Source organism: Dama dama, chromosome 11, assembly GCF_033118175.1.
Source record: "Dama dama isolate Ldn47 chromosome 11, ASM3311817v1, whole genome shotgun sequence".
NCBI classification, from domain to species: Eukaryota; Metazoa; Chordata; class Mammalia; order Artiodactyla; family Cervidae; genus Dama; species Dama dama.
Genome location: NC_083691.1, coordinates 56,724,169 through 56,748,602, shown reverse-complemented (window position 1 = coordinate 56,748,602; position 24,434 = coordinate 56,724,169). Strand labels below are relative to the sequence as shown.

At 48.1% G+C, this 24,434-nt stretch overlaps 1 protein-coding gene across 5 annotated transcripts; it reads right to left on the bottom strand.

Annotated features, from left to right (window-relative positions):
* Nucleotides 1-5,011: 5,011 nt before the first annotated feature.
* Nucleotides 5,012-24,011, bottom strand: THNSL2 (threonine synthase like 2). 5 transcript variants are annotated; one of them, XM_061155305.1, is made up of 10 exons: nucleotides 23,885-24,011; nucleotides 22,232-22,460; nucleotides 21,889-22,123; nucleotides 19,404-19,598; nucleotides 18,210-18,362; nucleotides 14,729-14,959; nucleotides 10,980-11,128; nucleotides 10,756-10,881; nucleotides 7,766-7,917; nucleotides 5,012-7,261 (listed from the first exon to the last, which is right to left on the bottom strand). In XM_061155305.1, the coding sequence occupies exons 3-10, from the start codon at nucleotides 22,109-22,111 to the stop codon at nucleotides 7,036-7,038; spliced, it is 1,455 nt and encodes a 484-aa protein (XP_061011288.1). In that variant the 5' UTR covers nucleotides 22,112-22,123; nucleotides 22,232-22,460; nucleotides 23,885-24,011; the 3' UTR covers nucleotides 5,012-7,035. The 5 variants fall into 5 exon arrangements, with proteins under 5 accessions (XP_061011288.1, XP_061011290.1, XP_061011292.1 ...); XM_061155307.1 differs by lacking the exon at nucleotides 10,756-10,881; XM_061155309.1 differs by lacking the exon at nucleotides 14,729-14,959.
* Nucleotides 24,012-24,434: the final 423 nt, after the last annotated feature.

The window sequence follows — 24,434 nt, the reverse complement described above, 5'->3', positions numbered from 1 at the left end:
CTTCTTCACCCCACCCTACTCTCTCCAGCTTAGTCATCTTTCCTCCTCTGGGCCCTGCAGCGCCCCAGCTGTTCTGTTCCACACTGAGTATGAAGCTCTATTCAGGGAAGGCTAGGAGTGGAGGCCAGGCCCTGGCTTATGGGGTACTTGACAGCAGCCCTTAAGGAATGTTTTAGTAATTGGGGAGCAGGCCCTAAACCAGTCGCTGTGACACAGGTCAGGGCAGGTGGAGGAGGAGGAGGCTGCAGGAGGACGCCTGGTCTCCTGCACTGGAGAACCAGTAACCAGACTTCACAGCCTTAGGACAGCCCCTGGGGGCTCCCACAAACTTTACCCTTCTCCATAAGTTGACCCCCGCCCCATCTTTTCCTACCTATTCTCTCTCTGCAGCAATTGTTAGGAAGCCAGCACACTGGCCCTCAGCATTTGCCAAGCAGGCACCTGGGAGATGCCCAGGTTGTGGAATATTATTCTTTTATTAACTGATGGGTAGGGCCTAAAAGGGAATTCTGGGAAGATGCTTTCTTGGGCAAAGGCCGTGAGCAGGACAGAGAAGGGGGCCCTCTCCTCTTTCTAGGAAGCCAGTGGTCCAGCCCTTCTTGTGCTGCTCACCCTTTGTTTATTTGGGGACACAGAAAACTCAGCAAAAGCTCCCCGACTTCATCCATCTGAGTCTTTCCAGTGGGAGCCACTAGGCTGGGCCTCCTGGCCAGCGGCTGACAATCCCACCGAATGATTCTCACCTCCCTCTGGTCCCACGACCACAGCCACTCCACTCAGCAGACACCAGCTCCAGGCGTCCCCAGGAGGAACCCAGCTCCAAGCTGGAGCCTTAGCCGGAGGAGAGCTCCCTGCAAAGGCGCTGGCTCTGTGCACCACCACCACCACCACCCCTTCCAGATGGCCCTTCTCCTAGTGATGTGCTTTCTTCTCTTCTCCTCCACCCTCAGACGTGGCCCTCGCCCCATCAATCCCGCAGGCTCTGATTTGAAGTGAACATGGGAGTCATTAGGCCCAGAGCTCCTCTCCTGATCTAGCTCTGAGGTTAAGCTCACAGACCTTGCACTCAGCCTCACATCTTTCCTCCAGGACTCACTGACTGGGTGGCCTTAGGCAAATTACTTAACCTGAGTTTCATTCCCTCATCTCTAGAATGGTGCCCATAGTGATACTTTCTTATTCAGTCCTTGTCAGGACTGAAGGGGCCAGTGTCTGAAACATGCTTTACAAGAGGCTGAGCCCACCAAGAAATGAAAAGATGCTTGCTCCTTGGAAGAAAAGTTATGACAAACCTAGACAGCATATTAAAAAGCAGAGACATTACTTTGCCAACAAAGGTCCGTATAGTCAAAGCTATGGTTTTTCCAGTGGTGAGAGCTGGATGTGAGAGTTGGATGTGAGATCATGTGAGAAGGGGGCCCCTCTCCTCTTTCCAGGAAGCCTGAGCATGAAGGCTGAGCACCGAAGAATTGATGCTTTCAAACTGTGGTGTTGGAGAAGACTCTTGAGGATCCCTTGGACTGCAAGAAGATCAAACCAGTCCATCCTAAAGGAAATCAACCCTGAATAGTCATTGGAAGGACAGATGCTAAAGCAGAAGCTCCAATACTTTGGCCACCTGTTGCGAAGAGCTGACTCATAGGAAAAGACCCTGATGCTGGGAAAGACTGAAGGCAAAAGGAGAAGGGGGTGGCAGAGGATGAGATGGTTAGATAGCATCACTGACTCAACAGATACGAATATGAGCAAACTCCAGTAGATAGTGGAGGACAGAAGAGCCTGGAGGGCTACAATTCATGGGGTCTCAAAGAATTGGGCATGACTTAGCGACGGAACAACAACAACAACCCATTATGATTGGAATCATCCCAATTATCTTCATCAATGCAAACTAACAAGACTTGTTAGTGGCCCAGCAGAGCCCCTACTGACATTCAGTCTCCCATTGACACTCTCTCGCAGAGACTGTGCTGGGCACGCTGATCAAGCCTGAACAACTCTAACACTGCACCCAGATCTGTGCCAACTCCATGGGGCCACGAGGGAAATTTATTCTCCAGGAAGAGGCAAGAGAAGACAAATTTGGGAAGCAATTAGTAAAAAACACAAGACAGCTTAGAAGTGCTAAACTGTTCAGGGCAGACTAAACTATGTTAATAAGAAGAAGCATTTGTATGGCATTTTAACATTTACCTAGCTACTGGAAATGCATGATCTTATGTAATTCTCAAAATAAACCAGCAAGGTAAGTGTTATAATTAGTAGATGAGGAAACTGAGACTCGGGGAGATGAAACGGCCCGTGTGTGGTCACACTGCCAGCTAGTGGATGACACAGAAGGACAACTTCATCCTGCTTATAACTTCTTTGGTAACAGGATCCTTGCTTTTGCCATTGAGGGGGATGCATGTAAGTACGATTATGTATATGTAGGTATGTGTCTGTGTGTGTGTCTGTGTGCCTTTGTATGTGTTCACAAGGGTAGATGTTTCTTCAGACCCTCATCTCACTCATATCCTTTCCTCCAATCAACCCCAGAATATGGCCAGAATATCCTGAAGTTCCTGTTTCATGCTATTTGTGCAGTGTCCAGTGGCTTTATTCTGGGTCCCCTTTCATAGATATACAGTGACCTCTCAGTGCTGGACAGGTCTCCAAACCATCCAGAAGGTGAGGGGTTTTGTGACCCCGTGAAGTGACTAAGCATGCATGCACACCTTATTTAGGGCTTCCCAGGGTGGGTCAGCAGAGAGGGCAATGGCACCCCACTCCAGTATTCTTGCCTGGACAATCCCATGGACGGAGGAGCCTGGTAGGCTGCAGTCCATCGGGTCGCGAAGAGTCGGACACAACTGAGCGACTTCACTTTCACTTTTCACTTTCATGCATTGGAGAAGGAAATGGCAACCCACTCCAGTGTTCTTGCCTGGAGAATCCCAGGGACGGCGGAGCCTGGTTGGCTGCCGTCTACGGGGTCACACAGAGTCGGACACGACTGAAGCGACTTAGCAGCAGCAGTGGCAGCAGGGTGGGTCAGAGGTAAAGAATCCACCTGCCCTTGCAGGAGACACAGGTTTAATCCCTGGCTCAGGCAGATCCCCTGGAGGAGGGCATGGCAACCCACTCCAGTGTTCTTACTTGGAGAATCTCATAGACAGAGGAGCCTAGCAGGCTGCAGCCCATAGGATCGCACAGAGTCAGACACGACTGAAGCAACTTGGCATGCACACGTGACTCCCAACACTGCCCTGAGGGCCTCAGAAATATGGCAGCAGAGAATAAGGAACCACTGTCTCTGGCCACACACAGCAGGTCCTGGGTGCCGGGGTGGGGGTGGGGTGGGGGGTGCTGCAGGCAGAGACCTGGGAAACAGGTTTGCAGAAGCCCGTAACAGGCCTCCTGGAGCAGTATGGCTGTGCTGCTCCCATGTAAGGGAGGGTGGAAGAGGACCCAGCAGAAGGGCCACGGTCTGGGGCAGGATGGAGAATGGCAGACCAGAGCAGAATGTGACTAGCTCCTTATGACCTGGGGAGATGAAAAATGCATGCTGAACTTGAAGTTACATGGGGCTCAAGTCCCACCCCTCTGCTTCCTCTTGGTGCCATCCTGACAAGTTACTTCAGCTCTAAAACCTAGTTGATAGTAACATGCATTTCACAACTTGCCATCAGGATTAAATTAGTTGATTTGATGAAATATCACCTGGTGTACAATAGGTCCTTTCAGGGCTGCATTATGACTTTGGTGGGCCCCGGGCACTTTTGCTTTGAGTGGGCAAAAGTATTAAAAAATTTTTGTACTGCTGTGTTGGCATAAACACGAATACAATCCAAGCCAGATTATATTCATTTGTTTCCTTTTGTATGCTGTGCTTAGTCGTTCAGTCATGTCCAACTCTTTGTGACCCCCGTGGACTGTAGCCCGCCAGGTTCCTCTGTCTATGGGGATCCTCCAGGCAAGAATACTGGAGTGAGTTGCCATGCCCTCCTCAGCTTTTAAAAGAAATTAAAATATCTTCATGGGCCTCTTAAATATCTCATGACCCCGAAGTATCAGGCCTGTTATGCCTGATGGATAAATGGGTTCAGGGGGCTTCATCATGTTTGCTCTTTAAGTGTCTCAGAAGCTGTCAAGTGCTGAGGCTGTAAGGGTCATGGTCATTCTTTTAGGAGGCTCCCCCACCCTCCTGTGTGTCCAGCATTCCTGCTCTCTCTGCGCTGAGGGTCATGCTTCAATGTCAAGTTTTTCAGTAAGAGGATGCCCTCTGGCCTCTCCCTTCAAGCCCCTGGACACCACGGAGATGCAGGCCTGGAAGTTCTGATATCGGGTGGCAGGCAGAGATCAGCCTGGGCGACCAGGAGCTCCTGTAGACCTCAGGGAGAAGGAAGGCAGCTTTTTAACTTTTAATCTTAGATTATAGCTGAATAACAATGTTGTGACAGTTTCAGCTGGACAGCAGAAGGACTCAGTCGTACATATACATGTATTCATTCTCCCCCGAGCTGCCCTCCCGTCCAGGCTGCCACATAACAGTGAGCAGAGTCTCCTGTGCTATACAGTAGGACCGTGTTGGTTATCCACTTTAAATATAGCAGCGTGCACATGTCCATCCCAAACCCCCCTTAACTATGGGGAGAAGACAGCTGTGGTGGCTAGATGGCCACTGGGTCCTTTCACAGCAGCCCTCATAGTTGCAACAGTGCCCTCTAGTGGTCAAAATCTCTCCACACTGCCTCACCTGCCATCCAAAGGGGCTCCCAGGGTCCAGGGTCTGAGGGTTGTGTTGGTATTGGAGTCTTTGTGTTTGCCTAACCCCCTCCCTAAATCCACACCAGAGTTGAACCCAATAATATAAGTAAATCCACAACTATCTGTGGTGTGTTCATGTACACACAAAGCCAAGGTTAAGCTCTAGATCACTGCTGTCTCCAGAAATACACTGGGAGCCACAAGGGCAAGCCCCATATAAAACTTTAAATGTCCTTAGAAAACAAAAAGGAAAAAGATGGAATTAATTTGATATTATATTTTATTTAACCTAATACATAAAAACACCATCCTTTCAGCAGATCATTGATATAAAATTACTAATGAGATATTTTAGATTTTTTTCATTAGGTGTCTTTGAAATCCAACATGTAATTTACACTTGTGGTCCATCTCAATCAGAACACTGAATCTTCTTGAAAAAGAACAGGCACATGTATAACTGAATCACTTTGCTGTACAGCTGAAACTAACACAACATTAATCAACTATACGCCAAAACAAAGTATTTTATGTACTTCATAAATTTCATAGCTGAAAAAGCAGATCCACATTACCTGCATTTTTCCAGTCATACTTAAAAGTTTTCCAATAACTGAATCAAGTAAGAAATTTTGACATTTAAATGTAAATTAATTAAAAAATTTTAAATTCAGTTCAGACTTCACATTGCGAGGACTCAACAAATGTTTGGTGGTTCCTGAATTGGGCAGTGTAGGCTAGATCATAAGAACAGTAGCAGGAAGAAAGCATGCCCTTGTGGAAACAAAGCATATCTCCCTGTGGAAGACAATTATTTATAAACTTAAAGCCCTTGGCCAAGGTTTCCTGAAATTAGAGGGCGGAAACTTACATGGGGGCATTTGTAAGAACTGAAGACACCCCACCCATGTCCACAGGTTTGCTGTGCTCTAGGGTGGGGGCTGTGAGTTTGCATTTTGGGGAAACCCAAGGACCACACTTTGAGAGTCATCACACAGTATCTGGTAGATGTGCAATCACAGGGGAGCTATGTCCCTGTTCCTGCCGGTTCCAGAATGCACCAGGCACGGTGCTCAACCAGGACTACCAAAGACAGGCCCACAGGCAATCCACTGGAGAGGGGGGAGAAGAGATAAATATAAGTGCTGTTATTATTGCTTCGTGTCTATTTTAGCACACAGTTTGTGTAGTTTATATATATGTGTGTGTGTCTTTTTTTTTTTTTTTTTTGCCACACCATATGGCATGTGGAACTTCCCCAACCAGGGATTGAACCTGTGCCTCTGCATTAGAAGCATGGAGTCTTAACCACTGAACCACCAGGGAAATTATACATAGTTTAGTACACATATGTTGGGCTTCCCTAGTGGCTCAGATAGTAAGACTCCGCCTGCCAATGCAGGAGACGCAGGTTCAACCCCTGGGCTGGGAAGATCCCCTGGAGAAGGAAATGGCAACCCAGTCCAGTATTCTTGCCTAGAGAATCCCACGGACAGAGAAGCCTGACAGGCTACAGTCCATAGGGTTGCAAAGAGTGGGACACAACTTATCTACTAAACAACAACAAAGCTTCTGACAAGGCAGGTCAAGGCCTCTGGATCTGGTGTGGGGACCAGATAAACTAAGACTCAAGCCAGACCTGTGCTAACGGAGTCAGCGGTCCCCACCTGCATAGGTTTTAGGGCCTGGGGTCCAAAATCTTGGAGCCAAAGTTGACCCTGAGCCCCAGACTTTCCTTTTTAAAATTTTTATTTATTTATTTATGTATTTACTTATTCTTCGTTGCTTTGCTCGGGCTTTCTCTAGTTGCTACAAGCGGGGGCTACTCTTCCATGCAGTGCACAGGCTTCTCATTGTGGTGGTCACTCCCGTTGTGGAGCACAGGCTCCAGGCACGCAGGCTCAGTGGTTGTGGCACAGGGGTTTTGTTGCTCCCTGGCACGTGGGATCTTCCTGGACCAGGGATCAAACTGGTGTCCCCTGCACTGGCAGGCATATTCTCATCCACTGAAACTTTCAGAGGCAGCAGCTATGCTCCTGCACTGTCAGGCGGTGAGTGCATCCCCAGCCACGTCTACAAGAGCCCTCCCCACCTCCCAGGGATCAGACGCAACACCAGGCGGTGACAGTTCTGAGCATCCCGGGAACAGAGCACAGACCCCCCACCCCTAGAGCAGCCGCCTGAGAACCTCCTGCTCAGACTCTGAATGGGGAAAAGGTGCACCAGGCAGCTCACAGGGGACACCTCCCGGGGTCCGAGGCCTAAAGGAACCCATATCCAGCGGGGCTATGCAGGGAGATTCTGGACGCGCCCCTGCCACTGCTGGCTCAGGTCCTCTATCGTGTCCCGGAGCATCCGAGTCCAGTCATCGCCCTTCCGCATTGGGGTGCAGCGTGTCTCCTTGTGCTCCAGGGCGAGGATCTCTGCCGGGGTGTCCAGAGTCAGCCTGGCAGCTCGCACGGCCTCTGGGAACTTGGCTGCAGAGGCCGGAGCCAGACAACAGCGGGGAGGGCTGGGGGGACAGGGGGAGGTGAAAACAGGGGGTGGAAGACAATAGATAGTGGGGCAGGTACCGGAAGAAGGTGAGGAGGGAGAAGAAGGAACAGGGGAAGGTTAGAGGTACGGTGGAGAGAGAGAGGAAAAGAAACATGTTTGGTCCCTTGAATTCATCTCTGCAATGACTCTGCTAGCCAACTGCTCCTCCTTTTTGGAGTTCCAGCTCCCTCTTCTGGGACCACAGTCTTAGGACACACCTTCACTCAGCACCCACTATGCTCATAAAACCCATCTGTGGGACTTCCCTGGTGGATCAGTGGCTGAGACTCTGTAATTCTACTGCAGAGGGCCTGGGTTCGATCCCTAGTCAGGGAACGAAGATCTCACATGCCATGTGGGATACGCCCCCCTCCCAAAAAAAAGCAAGTTGTTCACATTCCTGTCCCTCCTGCTTGGGGAAGAGGATGGGCCCAGAGAGGTCTGAAGGGGTGCCCCCTCCCCGAAACTCAGGCGCCAGTACCTGGGCTGCTGCCTGTCCACCTGCCGGTAATGGCAGCTCACGGCCACGGCCGAGTGAGGACACAGCAAGTACTTGTTCTCCTGCCAGCAGCGGCCCATCGTCTGGGTGATGGCCTCGTCCGACACCGACTGAGATGTTACTGCCTCCGCAAGCTGAGGGGAGTGGGGAAAAGGTGACGAAAAACCCACCACCCAATACAACCATCTGGATACACATCAGAAATTCAGATTGAATGGCTCAGATTCAGCTCAGAGAAAAAGCTAGTTTCTCATGTTTCCCAGCTGTAAACAGATTCACTCAAGTTAGAGGAAGGACACGTTTGAGTTTCAGATCAATACATTGAGTTAGAATTCCACTCTGAATCAGCAAAATAGCACATATGCTTGTTCAACCACCAAAGGAAACACAGGCTAAGGGCACTCAAGGATTCCTAGTGCTTTGCTGTTAGTGCGCCCCCTCCCTGTAGGTGTGGGAATAGCTTCCCATCAGTTTCCACCCAGGTCTCCAGCTTTGCTTTAGGAAAATTGCCCACTACCCTCAGAAAGAGGAAGACTCCCTTTGCAGTGCTCCCTCGGTGTAGATGGTTTATTTGATCATTCTCTGAAAATGCACTGCATGTGCCAAAAACCATGAATATAATCAACGTCAATCAATAAAGACCATGTTGCTGCTGTTTATTTGCTCAGTCCTGTCCGACTCTTTGTGACCCCATGGACTGTAGCCCGCCAGGCTCCTCAAGTCTATGGGATTTCCCAGGCAAAAGTACTGGAGTAGGTTGCCATTCCCTTCTCCAGGGGATCTACCCAACCCAAGGATTGAACCCATGTCTCCTGCATTGGCAGGTGGACTCTTTATCACTGCGCCACCTGGGAAGCCCAATAGAAACCACAGGTTATTATAAATTGTTTAAACATCTTCCTGACCCATTATGGTTCACAGCAGACAATAAGTGTTTTATTTATATTTGTATCTCTAGCACCAAGCACTGTTCCTGGCTCATGGTCGATAAGTAACATGAATGAATGAATGAACAAATGAATGAATGTTGTTTCAGCAGATGGAGTACCTTCTACATGTACAGCCAGAGAGAGAATGAAGAACTAGGGGATATGGTGTCTGTCTTCACATAGCATCTCATTTGCATGAGGAGAAGGAATATCAAAACAAACCATTAAATAAGCTTAACGTTAGTTGTATTATGGTCTTCATAGTCGTGTTCCCACCAAATTTATATATTAAAGCCCTAATCCCAATATGATGGTATTTGTAGGTGAGGCTTTGGGGAAGTAATTAGGTCATGAGGGTGGAGCCTTCATGAATGGAATTAATATCTTTATTAGTGTCTCATACTCCCCCATATAAGGATACAAGAAGGAGGCCTACTACCACCCAGAAGGGGACCCTCACCAGAATCCAACCATGCTGGCACCTTGACCTCGGTCCTCCAGTCCCTGGAACTGTGAGAAATACATTTGTATTGTTTATAAGTCACCAGTCTGTGGTACTTTGTTATAGCAGTCCAAACTGATTAAAACAGGTTGCATCAAAGAAGCATAGGGAGACTTCCCTGGTAGTCCAATGGTTAAGACTCCTGGATTCCAATGCAGCGTGGGGGCAGGGTTGATCCCTGGGGGGAACCACAGGCCATGGCCAAAAAAAAGAGAGGAAAAGAAGCATAGATTCCAGGAGACAAATTCCACACCAGTCTGTATGAGTGACTGAGTCCACAGAACTGTATCTAGTTCTGGGAACAACTCTTTAAGATGGACATTAACCACTCAAAATTACACCATGTAAGGGACAGCTAAAGGAACCAGGAAGGCTTAGCAGGTAAAGGAAGATTCTCTTCAAGTAAGGGAATCAGCTCACCAGTATTCAAGCTAGAAGGAACAGATTCTGGCTTGACATAAAGAACTTTGTAACAACTATAGCTGATGTGAGGTAGTGAGGTCCTTGTTTTTGGGGGTATACACAGTCTAGATGACCGGTTGGTAGGAATGTAGTAGAGAAAATTAAAGTCAAATTCAATATATGAATTCTTTTTTTGATATTAAATAAGTTTCCATCACCAGGTTACATTAAAATAAGAGTAATCCCTCCCTAGAGGGTTTCCTAGTTGTTCAGACAGTAAAGCATCCGCCTGCAATGCAGGAGACCCAGGTTCAATCCCTGGGTTGGGAAGATCTCCTGGAGACAGAAATGGCAACCCACTCTGGTATTCTTGCCTGGAGAGTCCCATGGACAGAGGAGCCTGGAGGGCTACAGTCCATGGGGTCACAAAGAGTCAGGCACAACTGAGCTACTGAGCCCTAGACTCCTAACCATCTAGGAGACAAAATTTCTCCTTATTCTTTATTTTTTTAATTTAATTTTTTGGCAGTGCTGTGACTTGCAGGATCTTAGTTCCCTGACCAGGGATCAAACTCAGGTCCCCTGCAGTGGAAGCACAGAGCCCCAACCACTGGACTGCCAAGGAATTCCCTCTCCTTCTTTATTTGTTTTTTAAAAGTTAATTGAACAATAGTCTCTGCACATACTGGATGGGGAAAGTGGCTTCCAGTTGTTATTATTGGAAATCAACAACAATAATGAATAAAATAATGATACTTAATATATTAAGCCCTATACTGCCAGGCAGTATACAAAGTGCTTGATGGACTAAAATCTTCAACAATGCCATGAGGCAGGCATTCTCATGATTCCCATTTTACAGATGAGAAAATTGAGGCACAGAGTTTAAGAAACTAATCCAAGGGCTCATCACTGGCTTGGAGTTATATGCATCTAACTCTAAACCAATAACCTCTAAACCAACCACCTCTCCCCATTCAAAAAATAAATCCTCATAAACTGACTGCAGAAGTGTGAGGCTCATAGCAGGACTTGAAAAAACACCCAAGCACCTCCTTTCCTTGAAAAGATTTTCAAACCCCAGGTCTGGTCTTGCGGCTGTACCCTTTCCTTTCTCCATGGTGTGAGTGGTAACTGACCTTGCTGTGTAGCTCCTTGGGTAGACCCACACTTTTTGTCCTTTCAAACTGCTCCATGAGGGCCCTTATCACCTGGCTGTCAGAGCCAGATAGCAGCCAGAAGATCCTCTCCATGTTGTAGGGAACCTGAGCAGAGAGGCAGGGTCCCAGGGGTCATGCTGACCTCAACCCTTGTCCACCTCCACCCAACCAACACCTGGGGCAGACCTGCAGACACATCCCACCTGAATGTCCATGGCTGACGCCAAGGTTGGTTTGACCGCTTTGGACAGAGAGAAGTCTCCCCATTGGACGGCCCTGTGGATGATGTCATTGCTGTTCACTGCCACGACCAGGTGAATGGGCAGCCCCATCTTCTGAGCGATGCACCCAGCTTATGAGAGGAGAACAATGGTTTCTTAGACATGACAATGGTTTCTTAGACATGACACCAAAATCACAGACAACAAAAGAAAAAATAGATGAATTGAACATCATCAAAATTAAAAAACTTTTGTGCTTTTTGAAGCTTTTGTGCTTCAAAGGACACTATCAATATATCACTATCAGTTTATCACTATAAAAAGACTATCCACAGAATAGGAAAAACCATTTGCAAATCGTATATCTAATAAGAGACTTGAGCCGAGAATATATCAAGAACTCTTACAACTCAACAATAAAAATACAAATAATCCAATTAAAAAATAGGCAAAGGACTTGTGTAGACATTTCTCCAAAAAAGATATACAAATGGCCAATGGACACATGAAAAGATACTCAACATCACTGATGCTGTTGTTTAGTCACTAAGTGGTATCCAACTCTTTTGCAACATCTGTAACCCACCAGGCTCCTTTGTCCATGGGATTTTTCAGGTGAGAATACTGGTGTGGGGTGCCATTTCCTCCTCCAGGGATCTTTCTGACCCAGAGATTGGCAGGTGGATTTTTTACCACTCAGCCACCAGGGAAGCCCACTCAACATCATTAGTCATCAGGAAAACACAAACCAAAATCACAATGATACACCACTTCACACCCACTAGGATGGTTAGAATCAAAAAGACAGATGATAACAAATTTTTGTCAGGATGTGGAGAAACTGGAACCCCCATACACTGTTAGTGGGAATGTAAAATAGTGCAGCCACTTTGGAAACCTGTCCAGCAGTTCCTCAAAAAGTAAAGCACAGAGTTCCAGTATAACCCAGAAATCCACTCCTGGTTTGTATATACTTAGGATGACTGAGAACAGATCCACACAAAAACATGCACACAAATGTTCATAGCGGCATTATTCATAAATAAAAAACTGAAGCAACCCAAATGTCCATTAACTCTTAAATGTATAAACAAAATGTGATACATCTATACAATAAAATAGTATTCAGCCATAAAAAGGAATAAAGTACTAACACATGCTACAATATGGATGGACCTTGAAAATGATATCCTAAGTGAAAGGAAGCTAGACATAAAAGGCCACATATTGAATGATTCCATTTACATAAAATGTGCAGAATAGGAAAATCTACGGAGATGAAATAGATTAGTGACTGCCTAAAGGTGGGAGAGATGAGGGAATGACTGCTTAATGGAAACAGGGCTTCCTCTTAGGGTGATGAAAATGCTCTAAAACATTATGGTGATGGTTGCATAAATTTGTGTGCACTGAAAATTATTAAGCTGAATACTTTAAACGGGTGAGTTGTATGGTATGTGAATCATAGAGCAATAAAGCTGCTACCAAAAAAAAAAAAAGGAGGAAAGAGTAGGAGGGGGTTACTGCGCCCTGATGCTGTTCTCCATGCCAAACCCTGCCCCCACCAGGTACTGACACGCATCATTTGCAGAAGAGAAAATGGAGGTTCTGAGAGGTTGAAAGACCCACCCAAAGCCTGATTTGGGCTTCCCTGGCGGCTCAGATGGTAAAGAATCTGCCTGCAATTCGAGAGACCCAGGTTCAATCCATGGGTTGGGAAGATCCCCTGGAGAAGGGAATGGCAACCCATTCCAGTATTCTTGCCTGGAGAATCCCACGGACAGAAGAGTCTGGAGGGTTACAGCCTATGGGGTCGCAAAGAATCGGACACAACTGAGCTACCAATACTTTCACTTTAGAGCCTGCTAAGCGGCAGAGTGAGGATGTGAACTTAGAGGTCTGTCTAAGTCTGGAGCACACGCTGAGTCCCCAGACCAAGAGCCAGCGCTTTCAGGCTGAGTCTCCTGGAAAGGGGCTGAGGGAGGACAGAGCAACAGCCACTGTCCACCCTAACAGCAGCTCCTGTTTGCATGAAACCAATAAGGAATGCCTCAGCCCAAGAGATGGAGAGCCCAGAAAGGTAACGTAGTTTAGGAAGGTTCCTGTTTCCATGAATAGTTTATCTCTGTGAGTAAGTAAAAGGAGTTAGGGATACCCACACCACCCAATGTCACTCAATTTTGCAAAGCACTTTCACAGTCTTATTTCATGGGATCCTCAGTAAATGCCATGATATCCTTGTATGACAGGGAAACAATGGAGGCTTAGGAGGTCCACGGGCTTAAAGTCGAGCAGCTAGTTCTTGATGGACCAGGGCTAGATCAGAGATCCCTCTGCAAACGTTGCTTTTGTGCCAGGCACTGTGGCAGATACAGGGCACAGGCAGGTGGTACCATTCCCTGGGGAGTGATGCAAATGGGCAGTGTGGTGGGCTTCACTCCATGGACAGGTAAGAAGGCTGAGCCATCCTGTCTAACAGCGAACTCATTCTTTCCATCCCTGTGTTAGCTGAAGTCAGAAAGATTCCTGGGCACTAAGATGCTTTCATGGTCTCACCTAAGCCAACCTGGGCACCCATCAGAAGCGATGCCACTAACAGAACCATCAGAAAAAAGTCACGTCCATCAAGAGGCACCCTCACAAGCTCAAGAGGGCGAAGACTCTGAAGCCAGCTCGCCTGGGCTGCCATCCTGGCCCTGGGACTGACCAGTGCATAACCAAGGACAGGCCGTCCAAGGAGTTCTCTGTGCCACAGCCTCCTCATTGTAAAATGAAAGTAACAGTATCGTGCCCCTCACAGGCCCATGTGAGGATTAAATGAATTGATATGAGGGAAGCATTCAGAGCACTCCCTGACACATAGTCAGTGCTTGATCAACGTTCCTATAATTATTACAGGAAATGATTTTCATGCCACGCAGCTTTATAGCACTCGACCTTCACAAAGTTCACACACACACAGAATCTAATTTGAGCCTCACGTTCATCCTGAGAGATATGATAAGCGGTCTAATCTCCCTTTGATAGTCAAGGAGCTGAACCTAAGAGACAGCCGTTCAGCTAGTAAAGGACAGAACTGGAGCCAGAAGCCCAAGTCCAGGACTCTTTCCACATCACACGGTCTCTGAGGAGAACACGCCATGCCAGGCGAGCCCTTATCCTCAGAGCAGGGAGCTGGCCAGGGCTGGGAGGAAAGTCCACGTTCCTGGCAGAGGGCTCTGCCATCCGGGAACGGCAGCTGAACCTTCACCTCATCTCCCCACACTCTGCTGAGCGACACATCAGATCAGGCGGCTGAGCACATTGGGGTTAACCCATTGCTCTCCCCCTGTGGCAAGAGGCTGGGATGTCCTCCCAGGAAGTCAGGGGAACATTTTCTGGAAGGTTCTTTTGTGTAGTTCCCCACCACCTAGGACCCAACCTGGGCTTCCGTGGTGGCTCAGTGATAAACAATCCTCCTCCCAATGCAGAAGACTGAGGTACAATCCCTGGATCAAGAAGATCCCCAGGAGAAGGAAATGGCAACCCACTCCAGTATTCTTGCCTGGGAAATCCCATGGACAGAGGAGCCTGGTGGGCTACAGTCCCTGGGGTTGCAAAGTGTTGAACACGACTAAGCGACTAAACAATAACAAAGGACCCAACCTAGGTGATAGCCAAAGGGTGGCTGGGAGGACAAGGACCATGGGCATTTTTCTGGAAAGCCCATTTCCGTCCAGGGGTCTCCTCACCTGCAAGGTTACCAGCAGCCCCTGTTGGCACGACCACCTCCACAGGGGGCAGGGGGTGCGTATCTAAGGATGGTGCACACCGGAAATAAGCGAAAAAGTGGTGGGCTATTTGCACGAGGACCCGGGACCAGTTGATTGAATTCAGACTCATCAGGTTGTGCTTCTTGACAAAGGCCACATCGGCAAACACCGTCTTGATGGGCTCATCCAGCTCATCGCTGTTACCCTCCACTGTCAGGGGAGAGAGGAGAAGTTGCTGTCAGGAGCACGGAGAACCCCCAGATGGTCAGCATGTGCCCACAAGGCCTTTCAGACTCAGCCCATCCCACTGGGACCGTCACTCAACCCATGGCTCATATCCTTATGGTCGAATGTTTCTACCATTATCGAAAATTAGATATTAAATGTCAGCTTTCCGGGACACTGGGGAAGAATTCCTCTTTGTAGTCCATGCCCTCTTCCCCAGGCTCTGGGAACAAGGACAGGATAGTTTATCAGGTTGTAAGATGGTGAGAGGCTGAGCTTTACTCCATGGTTCTCCATCAGGGGCTGAGGGGAAAGAGCTGCTCTTCCTGTGGGGTCTGCCCTTGTTCCCTCATTTAGATCAAAGGGTGGATGTTCTGCCCTTGACACCTACGTGGCAGGGAAGCTAGCAAGGGCAGGATTTCTCCTTAAGCTGGGTGTGTGTGCACTTTAATTTATGGATGAATTATTGGGTAATTGCTGGGCAAATTAGCGCCTAGTCCAAGTTGCACCCCTCAACCCAGTCCAACCAGCAATCAAGCCAACATTAACTTCTTATCTAAAACCTGGGTCTATTTCTCCATTGAATCCAAACTTGGAGGCCGGAGGGGAATAAGATTACTGGGGGTAAATGCCAGAGTAAGCATGGAGGTTACCATTCATTTCCCCTTTCATCATGGAGTAGCACTGAGACTGCAGGACTAACTCCAGATCCATGTTACAAGGCGGATATTTGCTGGGGTTCAAGGAAAAGATTCACTGCTTTCAAGAGACAGCCACAGGAAGAGAGACCTGGTTACCTTCAGTAACCATCATGAACCACAGAAAGCTTGAGAACTGGGGAAGATGGAACCAAGATTACTTGGCTCCCAGAAGGCAGTGAAACAACCAGTCAGAAGCCCGTTCCATTTCTAGACTTACAAGTACATGAGCTAGAAAATATTCCTGTTCAAGTCAGTCTGAGTTAGGTTTTCTGTTACTTCCAGGCAAAAAATATCCCAAATAATATATAACTAGCATTGGCTGATTATTCTGTGCTTAAGAAGAATCGAACAAAAAAAAAGAAGAATCGAGTATATAATGTACAATGGATGTTAATGACTTCAGAAAACATCAGTGTCTAAGACACAACAATCCAGGTGACCCATCTCTGCTCCCTGAGCTCCCTAGTCCAGGAGAAAACACACACCCACTGCTAGCTCCCAAACTAACGCATATCCTCCTGGAAACCAAATCAGAAGATTCCAGAAAGGAAAGGAAGAACTTGAACGGTACTGTTGTGAAATAAAAACTAATTTAGGCACACTTATGACATACTGTATTCATCACCATCCACATGTCTGCCACATTTTTCTAATGTGTACTGTTTTCCAACTCATGATCAGGAATGATGCTTCTATACATGCCCTTAGATAAAAGACTTCCAACATCTGTATACAAGGAGAGAAGGATGCAGGTCCAGAACAGAGGCACAAAAAGCTATTCTCTGATCTGATTCTAGGGGCAAAGGCAGTCGCAGACCCATAAATAGCAATTCTGGTGCTTAGGGTTTAACAAAACCCCTTAGGAACCTGAATCTTGTGCGTTAAACCCTTGCCATGACTGCAGGAAAATGTAGCCAGATGCTCTGCTCAGTCACGTCCAAATCTTTCTCGACCCCACGGACTGCAGCCTGTCAGACTCCTCTATCTATGGAATTTTCCAGGCAAGAATGCTGGACCGGGGTGCTGTCTCCTACTCCAGTGGATCTTCCTGACCCAGGGATCAAACCCATATCCCTTGTATCTCCTGCACTGGCAGGTGGATTCCTTACCACTAGCACCACCTGGGAAGCCCAATATGTGGCCAGATATGGGCAATGAATCACCAAGGTTAATTCTGCCAACACTTGCTTTAGCTAAACAATAAACTTTTCACTGGAATGTATATGGGTTTGTTAAAGAAAAGAGTAGAAGAGGCTTTTTGTTTGCTCTTGAACAAATAGACAAAGAATACTCATGCTACTCCCTTGGGTAACGGTTGTTTTCACTGTGTTTTTGGTCCTTGACAAAACTGGTGTTATATAAAACATCATCTATGGGATTATAACAAGAGGCCAGGTCAGCTATAGAAGGAGGGTTTTCTGTTACCACATTTGTTGTCCTGCTGGGTGAGTGACCAAACCAAGTCAGGCTCCCTAGACAGATTGCTCTAGGCCACACTGCACAAAACTTCACCAAGATCTCTATTTTCCTACCCCTTCCTTGGGGCTCCCTGGAGTGCAGTGGGGTGTGACAGGTAGAAATAAACAAAAAAGTATACAAGTGTGTGTTAGTTGCTCAGTCAGATCCAGCTCTTTGCAACCCCATGGACTGTAGCTGGCCAGGCTCTTCTGTACATGGAATTTTCCAGGCAAGAATACTGGAGTGGGTTGCCATTCCCTTCTGCAGGGGATCTTCCCAACCAAGGGATTGAACCTGGGTCTTCCACACGGCAGGCAGATTCTTAACTGTTTGAACCACTAGGGAAACCCACAATAAAAAGTATGGCTCCACTCAAACTCACCCTGCCTTCCTACACTCTTGGGCTTCATAATGATTAAATGCACTCAGAATAGATGGCCAAACATAAAGATTTTTTTTGCCTTTCTGCAAGCATAAAATGCTATGATTCATGATGCGGTTCAGGAAGTAGGAGTCACAAGCCACAGATACCACTGAGTAGCTTCCTATTTTCAATACTTAGACCTGCTAACCAAACACATTAGTTGATTCAACACTGAAAGGGAGGGTGTGAGCTGCCAACACGTAACAGCACATTCTCTCAGAGGGCAATGTGCTTTTGCCCTCTGAATTTCAGTGCCCTGGAAAAAAACCCAAGTCATCTGGCTCAGGCTATGGGTCTGGGTGGCTGCCTTGCAGACAGGGCACAAACAGGTTGAATGTACATGGAGGTGGCATTCTTTGGGGTATAGGTTTAAACCTGCACTTCCTTGGATGTACTATTTATTAGTAATGGTTTATGCACCAGTCACCTCCAATAGTTTCTGAGACTGTGTAACCACTAGCCTACTTAGGGCTAAGTCAGGGCATATACCAACCTTAAAATATCACTGATGAAGGACGGGAAGGAGAGAGAAAGGAGAGGAAGAAGGATGCTCAGTTAGACAATTGATTAGTTTGGTTCCAGTCCACCTCCCAACATAGAGCCACTCAAGGCAGGGCCACGCTGCCCCCGGAACCTCAGTCCCAACACTCACCTCCGAACACGTGGACGTTCTCTCTTAGCACTGTTGTCATCTGGAGCTCCTGAATCTTTGTGCAGTGACCCTTGGGCAGCAGAACAATGAGGTCCACATTTTTTGCCCCATGAACACTCTCAATGGCAGCACTTCCTGTATCCCCAGAAGTTCCTGGATGGGAAAAAGGAGGAACACTCCTCTTTAGACAAAGGGAGATAGAAAGAAATGGGCCCCTAAAGCACAGTTGCCAAGTGAGGGGATACCCTGGAGGGTAGGAACCCAGGGTCCTTGAACCTCCAAGAGACCCATGGATAGAAATCAAGGCACCTGTGAAGTTGACACCATATCATCTATGTATTTTATTTATTTAAATTATTATTCTGAGAAGATTCCATGGCCTCCATCAGTCTGTCAAAAGGGTCCACAGCACAAGAGAACATTAAGAACCCTGCTCTTAAATTAGGAGGTTGGGATTAACATATATATACACATATTTAAAACAGGACTTCCCTGATGTCTCAGTGGGTAAAGAATCCACCTGCAATGCAAAAAACACAAGAGATACAGGTTTGATTGTTGGGTCGGGAAGATCCCCTGGAGAAGGGAATGGCAACCCACTCCAGTATTCTCGACTGGGAAATCCCATGGACAGAGGAGCCTGGTGGGCTACAGTCCACGGGGTCACAAAGAGTCAGGCACAACTGAGCACTTCACCTATATAAAACAGACCACCACCAAGGACCTAGTGTATATCACAAGGAACTATACTCAATATTTCGTAATACTGAGAAATCCCATGGACAGAGGAGCCTGATGGGCTAGAGTCCGTGGGGTCGAAGAAGAGTCAGACACAACTTAGTGACTAAACAACAACAATAGATACATATAACTGAATCACTGTGCTGCTGCTGCTGCTAAGTCGCTTCAGTCGTGTCTGACTCTGTGTGACCCCACAGACGGCAGCCCACCAGGCTCCTCTGTCCATGGGAGTGTCCAGGCAAGAACACTGGAGTGGGCTGCCATTGCCTTCTCTAATCACTGTGCTGTATTCCTGAAACTCAGAGGTATTATAAATCAATTTTTTTTTTTAAAGTTTCTCTAAAAGAATCAGAAACACACTCCCCAAGAGACATCAGTGGAGGGCATCCCATGGGCGGACACCGGCCAGCCGAGGTGCTGTGGGGCTCCAGGGCACGTGCCCACGATGCCCACCTACAACCACGGTGATGTGCCTCTTCCTCTTCTGCAGGAAGTACTGCAGGAACTGTGCTGCGCAGCACAGGGACATGTCCTTAAACGCATAGGTGACCCCGTGCCACAGCTCCAGCACGTTCAGCCCGTTCCTCAACCTGGACAGGTGCACCACCTCTCTGTGGCGGAATCTGCTGAAGGCACGATCAATCAGATCTGCAGGGGGAAGGAAGGGAAATCGTGCAGTGAAAACGGCATTCTCTCGTCCTCCTCTAGGGCTTCCCAAGTGGCACTAGTGGCAAGGAATCTGCCTGCAAGTTCAGGAGACGCAAGAAATGTAGGTTCGATCCTTGGGTTGGGAAGATCCCCTGGAGGAGGAAATGGCAACCCACTCCAGTATTCCTGCCTGAAAACTCACATGGACAGAGGAGCCTGGTGGGCTACAGTCCATGGGGTCACAAAGAGTTGGACACGACTGAGCACACACACACACATACACACACACACACTCTCTCGTCCTCCAAGTTCATTCTTAGTCTCTTCACACTTTTAAATTTGAATTTTCTATCTTGCTACCAGATAAAAAGACCTGAAATTTTTATCATAAAAGATACCGTGTATGAATATAATTGTATAACCCTAGGGGGAAAAGTTTGGAAAAACATGAACTGAACTGTTCATGGATTCCTCACAGTGATTCTCCCAGACAGCAGAATTGATGCTGTAAGACTTTCATTTTTTACTTTATAGGTTTCTTCACCATTTGGATTTCTTGTGTGCATGTATTCCAGTAGAGATTCAATTAAACAATCATGCAACAAACAAATCAAGTATCTCATCTCTTCTAATTTTCCTTCCTAAAGACAGAGAGTTATTTCTTTGTTTTTGCATTACTTAATCTCACACCTGTGATGCCAGAAACTTGGGATCCTACCTAAAGCTAAGCCCATCTAGAGTAGCATTTCTCAAACTTTAATTGGCAAACTCGTCACCTGGGATCTTAAAATGCAGGTTTTGGATCAGTAAGTCAGAGGAAGTAATGAGAATTCTAACACATATCCAGGCAATGCCATCAGTGCTGGTCACTGAACCACATTTAAAATTTTTTTACTTATTTTTATTACACCCAGAGTAGCTGTGGGTGGGCTACTCTCTAGTTGGGGTGAGTGAGCTAGTCTCTAGCTGCACTAGCAAGCTTCTTATTGCAGTGGCTTCTCTTATTGCAGTGGCTTCTCTTATTGCAGAGCACAAGCTCTAAGTGAGCCGGTTTCAGTAGTTGTGGCACACGTGCTTAGTTGCCCTGCAGCATGTGGAATCTTCCTGGACCAGGGATCGAACCTGTGTCTCCTGCACTAGCAGGCATATTCTTTACCACTGGATCACCAGGGAAGTCCCAAACTACATTTTGATTTCTTTTCAGTCTCAAACTCTCACCATTAGGCTATGGATTATATTATACAGTTGGTCCATGGACCAGCAGCACTAGTATCATCCGGACGCTTGATGCATGCATGCTCAGCTGCTCAGTCATATCTGACTCTTTGTAACCCTATGGGCTGTAACCCACCAGGCTCCTCTGTCCATGGAATTTTCCATGCAAGAATACTGGAGTGAGTTGCCATTTTCTCCTCCAGGGGATCTTCCCCACCCAGAAATCAAGAACCCACATCTCTTGAGTCTCCTGCATTGGCAGGAAGATTCTTTACCCCTCTACCACCAGGGAAGCCTGGACGCTTGACAGGAATGCAGAATTCTCAGGCCTGCCCCAGATCTACTGAATCAGAATCTGCATTTTAACAAGATTCCCAGGGACAATCTGTGGGCACATAACAGTTTGAAATGAGCTGGTCCAGAACACTGTCAAAGTCCCTTCTGGAATTACCATTTGAGGAAATAAACTAGCAATCTGTGGGTCTGGGTGCTTTATATACTGTGCTGTGTTATGTTATATATGTGCTGTGTTATGCTGTGCTTAGTCGCTCAGTTGAGTCCAACTCTTTGTGACCCCATGGACTGTAGCCCGCCAGGCTCCTCTCTCCATGGGGATTCTCCAGGCAAGAATACTGGAGTGGGTTGCCATTCCCTCCTCCATGGGATCTTTTCAACCCAGGGATTGAACCCAGGTTTCTCGAATTGCAGGCAGATTCTTTACCATATAGCCACCAGGGAAGCCCAGGAATGCTAAAGTATATGCAAGAAGGAAATACTCAAACATTCAAGCATCTCATTCAAGGTCAATGGTGAAATCTCTAGTCTTGAAAAGGTTTTTTAAAAACAAATTCTCTGCTGATCACTTTGGCATTCCCCACACTGGGGGTGCGAGTTGGAACGGATGAAACTCTTTGAGGATTTTTCCAATTCTGGGATTTCAGGGCCTGGGAAAAACTCCAAAGTTTGGGAAAGATGACTAAGGATCTCCTAGGGGTTAAATGATGGATTTGCAACTCTGGGGGCTGGGCTGGCAGAATAGTGAGGTGGGAGAGTAGAAAGGTAGAGGGGTACTCACCATTTAGGTCATCTCTAGGAATGAGCTCAGGTCCAATGAAGAGGCTGCACAGCTCCTTCACCAAGCTGGGGTAGGAGAGCGTGCTCCACTCACGCAGGGTCTCTCTGCCCAGCTGTGGAAGCTCCTCAGGCATGTAGAGGCCCCCGTCCGGAGCATAGCCAGAGAAGAGCGCCCCCTCGAAGTCGATCCGTGGGGCGATCCCCCGAGTGCTGACATACCACATGATCCCGGGGGCCTGCAGAGGGACCAGCCCCAGAGGCACTTAATCTCCAAGCTCAGTACCCCATAGGGCAAAGCCCAAGTACACCCAACTCCCTCAGCTAACCCCTGGGCCATCACTCACCAGGCACGCATGTGTGCTAAGTCACTTCAGTGGTGTCCAACTCTTTTGCAACGCTATGGACTGTAGCCTGCCAGACTCCTCTATTCATGGGATTCTCCAGTCAAGAATATTGGAGTGGGTTGCCATGCCATCCTCCAAGTGATCTTCCCAACCCAAGGATCGAACTTTGAGTCTCCTACGTCTCCTGCATTGGCAGGTGGGTTCTTTACCCCTGGCACTACCTGGAAAACTGACAGTCAAATGGTTTGACTCTGTTGTTTAAGCAGTTAAACGTGTTTAACTTTAAACATGGTTTTTCAAGAAGTCATGTAGGGGTGTGAGAGTTGAACCATAAAGAAGGCTGAGGGCCAAAGAATTGATGCTTTCGAAGTGAAAGCTGGAGAAGACTCTTGTGAGTCCCTTGGACAGCAAGAAGTTCAAACCAGTCCATCCTAAAGGAAATCAACCCTGAACATTCACTGGGAGGACTGATGCTGAAGCTGAAGTTCCAATACTCTGGCAACCTGATGTGAAGAGACAACTCATTGGAAAAGACCCTGATGCTGGGAAAGATTAAGGGCAGGAGGAGAAGGGGGTAGCAGATGATGAGACGGTTGGATGGCATCACAGACTCAATGGACATGAGTTTGAGCAAACTCTAGGAGATAAAGAAGGACAGGGGAGCCTGGCCTTCCGCAGTCCATGGGGGTTGCAAAGAGTCTGAACAGCAACAACAAACCAGAGAGAAAAGCCCAGAAGCAGAAGCAGCTGCCACGGGACGTGGTGAACTGGTGAAGTTAACCAAGAAAACCAAGCACCTGGGTTGAACTGCTGAACGGGGACTCCAAGCATAATAAGGGGACTGGACTAATGACCCCTGGCGCATGATTGTATAATTTGCCCCTGTGACTCTGCTGGGCCTTAATTCCAGGGTGGAGACGGGTCAGAAAATATCCGACCAATAATCTGGATGAAGAACAAAGGAAACAAGAGATGGCCGCCAGGGAAACATCTCAAGAAGGGCTCCTCCTCCAGGCCAAGAGATTTTCTGAGCAAGGATGTGGGCAGGGCGGAGACTTAAACCCGGGCGGCCGAACCCCGGGCGGCTATCCGTGCGCCCCTGGAATGGCGGCCAAGGCAGGGCCATGGCAGGCGCCGCCAGCCTCTCCAAAGTCACTGGCACCAGTCCTCCGGGTGGCCTGGCCCCGGGCCAAGGCGTTTTTGATCAGGTCTGCGGGATAAAGTTCCACTCCCAGCCTAGGAAAACCCAACAGGCTTCTTAGTGTCGGGGCTCTCCGAGAATTGCAGAAATCCCGCAAAATTTTCGAAGCGTCGGGGACCCTCAACCCTCCCAGGTTTCCTCCAAGTCGCAGCGCCCGAACTAGAGGCTGAAAAAAAGGGGGAAGGGAGGCCGACCCAGCCACGCTGAAGACAGGGTTGAGCGAAATCGCGAGACGTTTCGGAGCTCAGAAGTCTCGCTTCTGATGAGCTCCGAGAGGGCGCCGCGATCGCCGGGAGGCGAGGCGGGGAGGGGGACCCGGGGCCGGCGCGCCCGCCGGAGGCTCGGCCGCTGGGACGGCGGCTCGCGTGGGGCGGAACCCCAACCCCCACCCCGGAATCGGCCGGCTAGGCTGGATGGTGCAAGGGCGGCAGGGGCCGGGGCGGAGTGGTTACCCGGTCCCAGGCTCCGGAAGCGGCGGGGCTCGGCCCGGTAGGCGGATCGAGCGCAGCGGGCGTGCCAGGCTCCGGTCTTGCGGGCGGGACTCGGCGGGCAGCGTCCAGGCTTCGGGTCGGAGGATGCATCGCAGGGCCTCATGGGTAGGGGGCCGAGGGCGGAATAAGTGGAGGAAGGGACGGGAGGGAATGAACATGAGACGGAACCTTGTATTCCACATTTGGCCTTTTTAAAAACCACGTTGCCAAACGTTTTATTCAGCCTCTTAATCGTCACTGCAGCCCTGGAAGTACCATATCGCCGCATGTTTCAGATTAGAAAACTGAGCGCCAGGTGGAAAGAAGGAAGGCCCTTAGCTTCGCTGGGCTTCACGCTTCCCACCTGCAAAAATCTCATGGTTGACGAGCTATTTCTCAAACTAGAGCTAGTGCGTCAGGAATTCAGAATCCACGAGGATTCATGACATCGTTTGGTAGGAAAACACTTTCTATTAGGCATAGATCTATTCTAGGGGTTTCCCTATAGCTCAAGGGACTAGATCCGATAGAC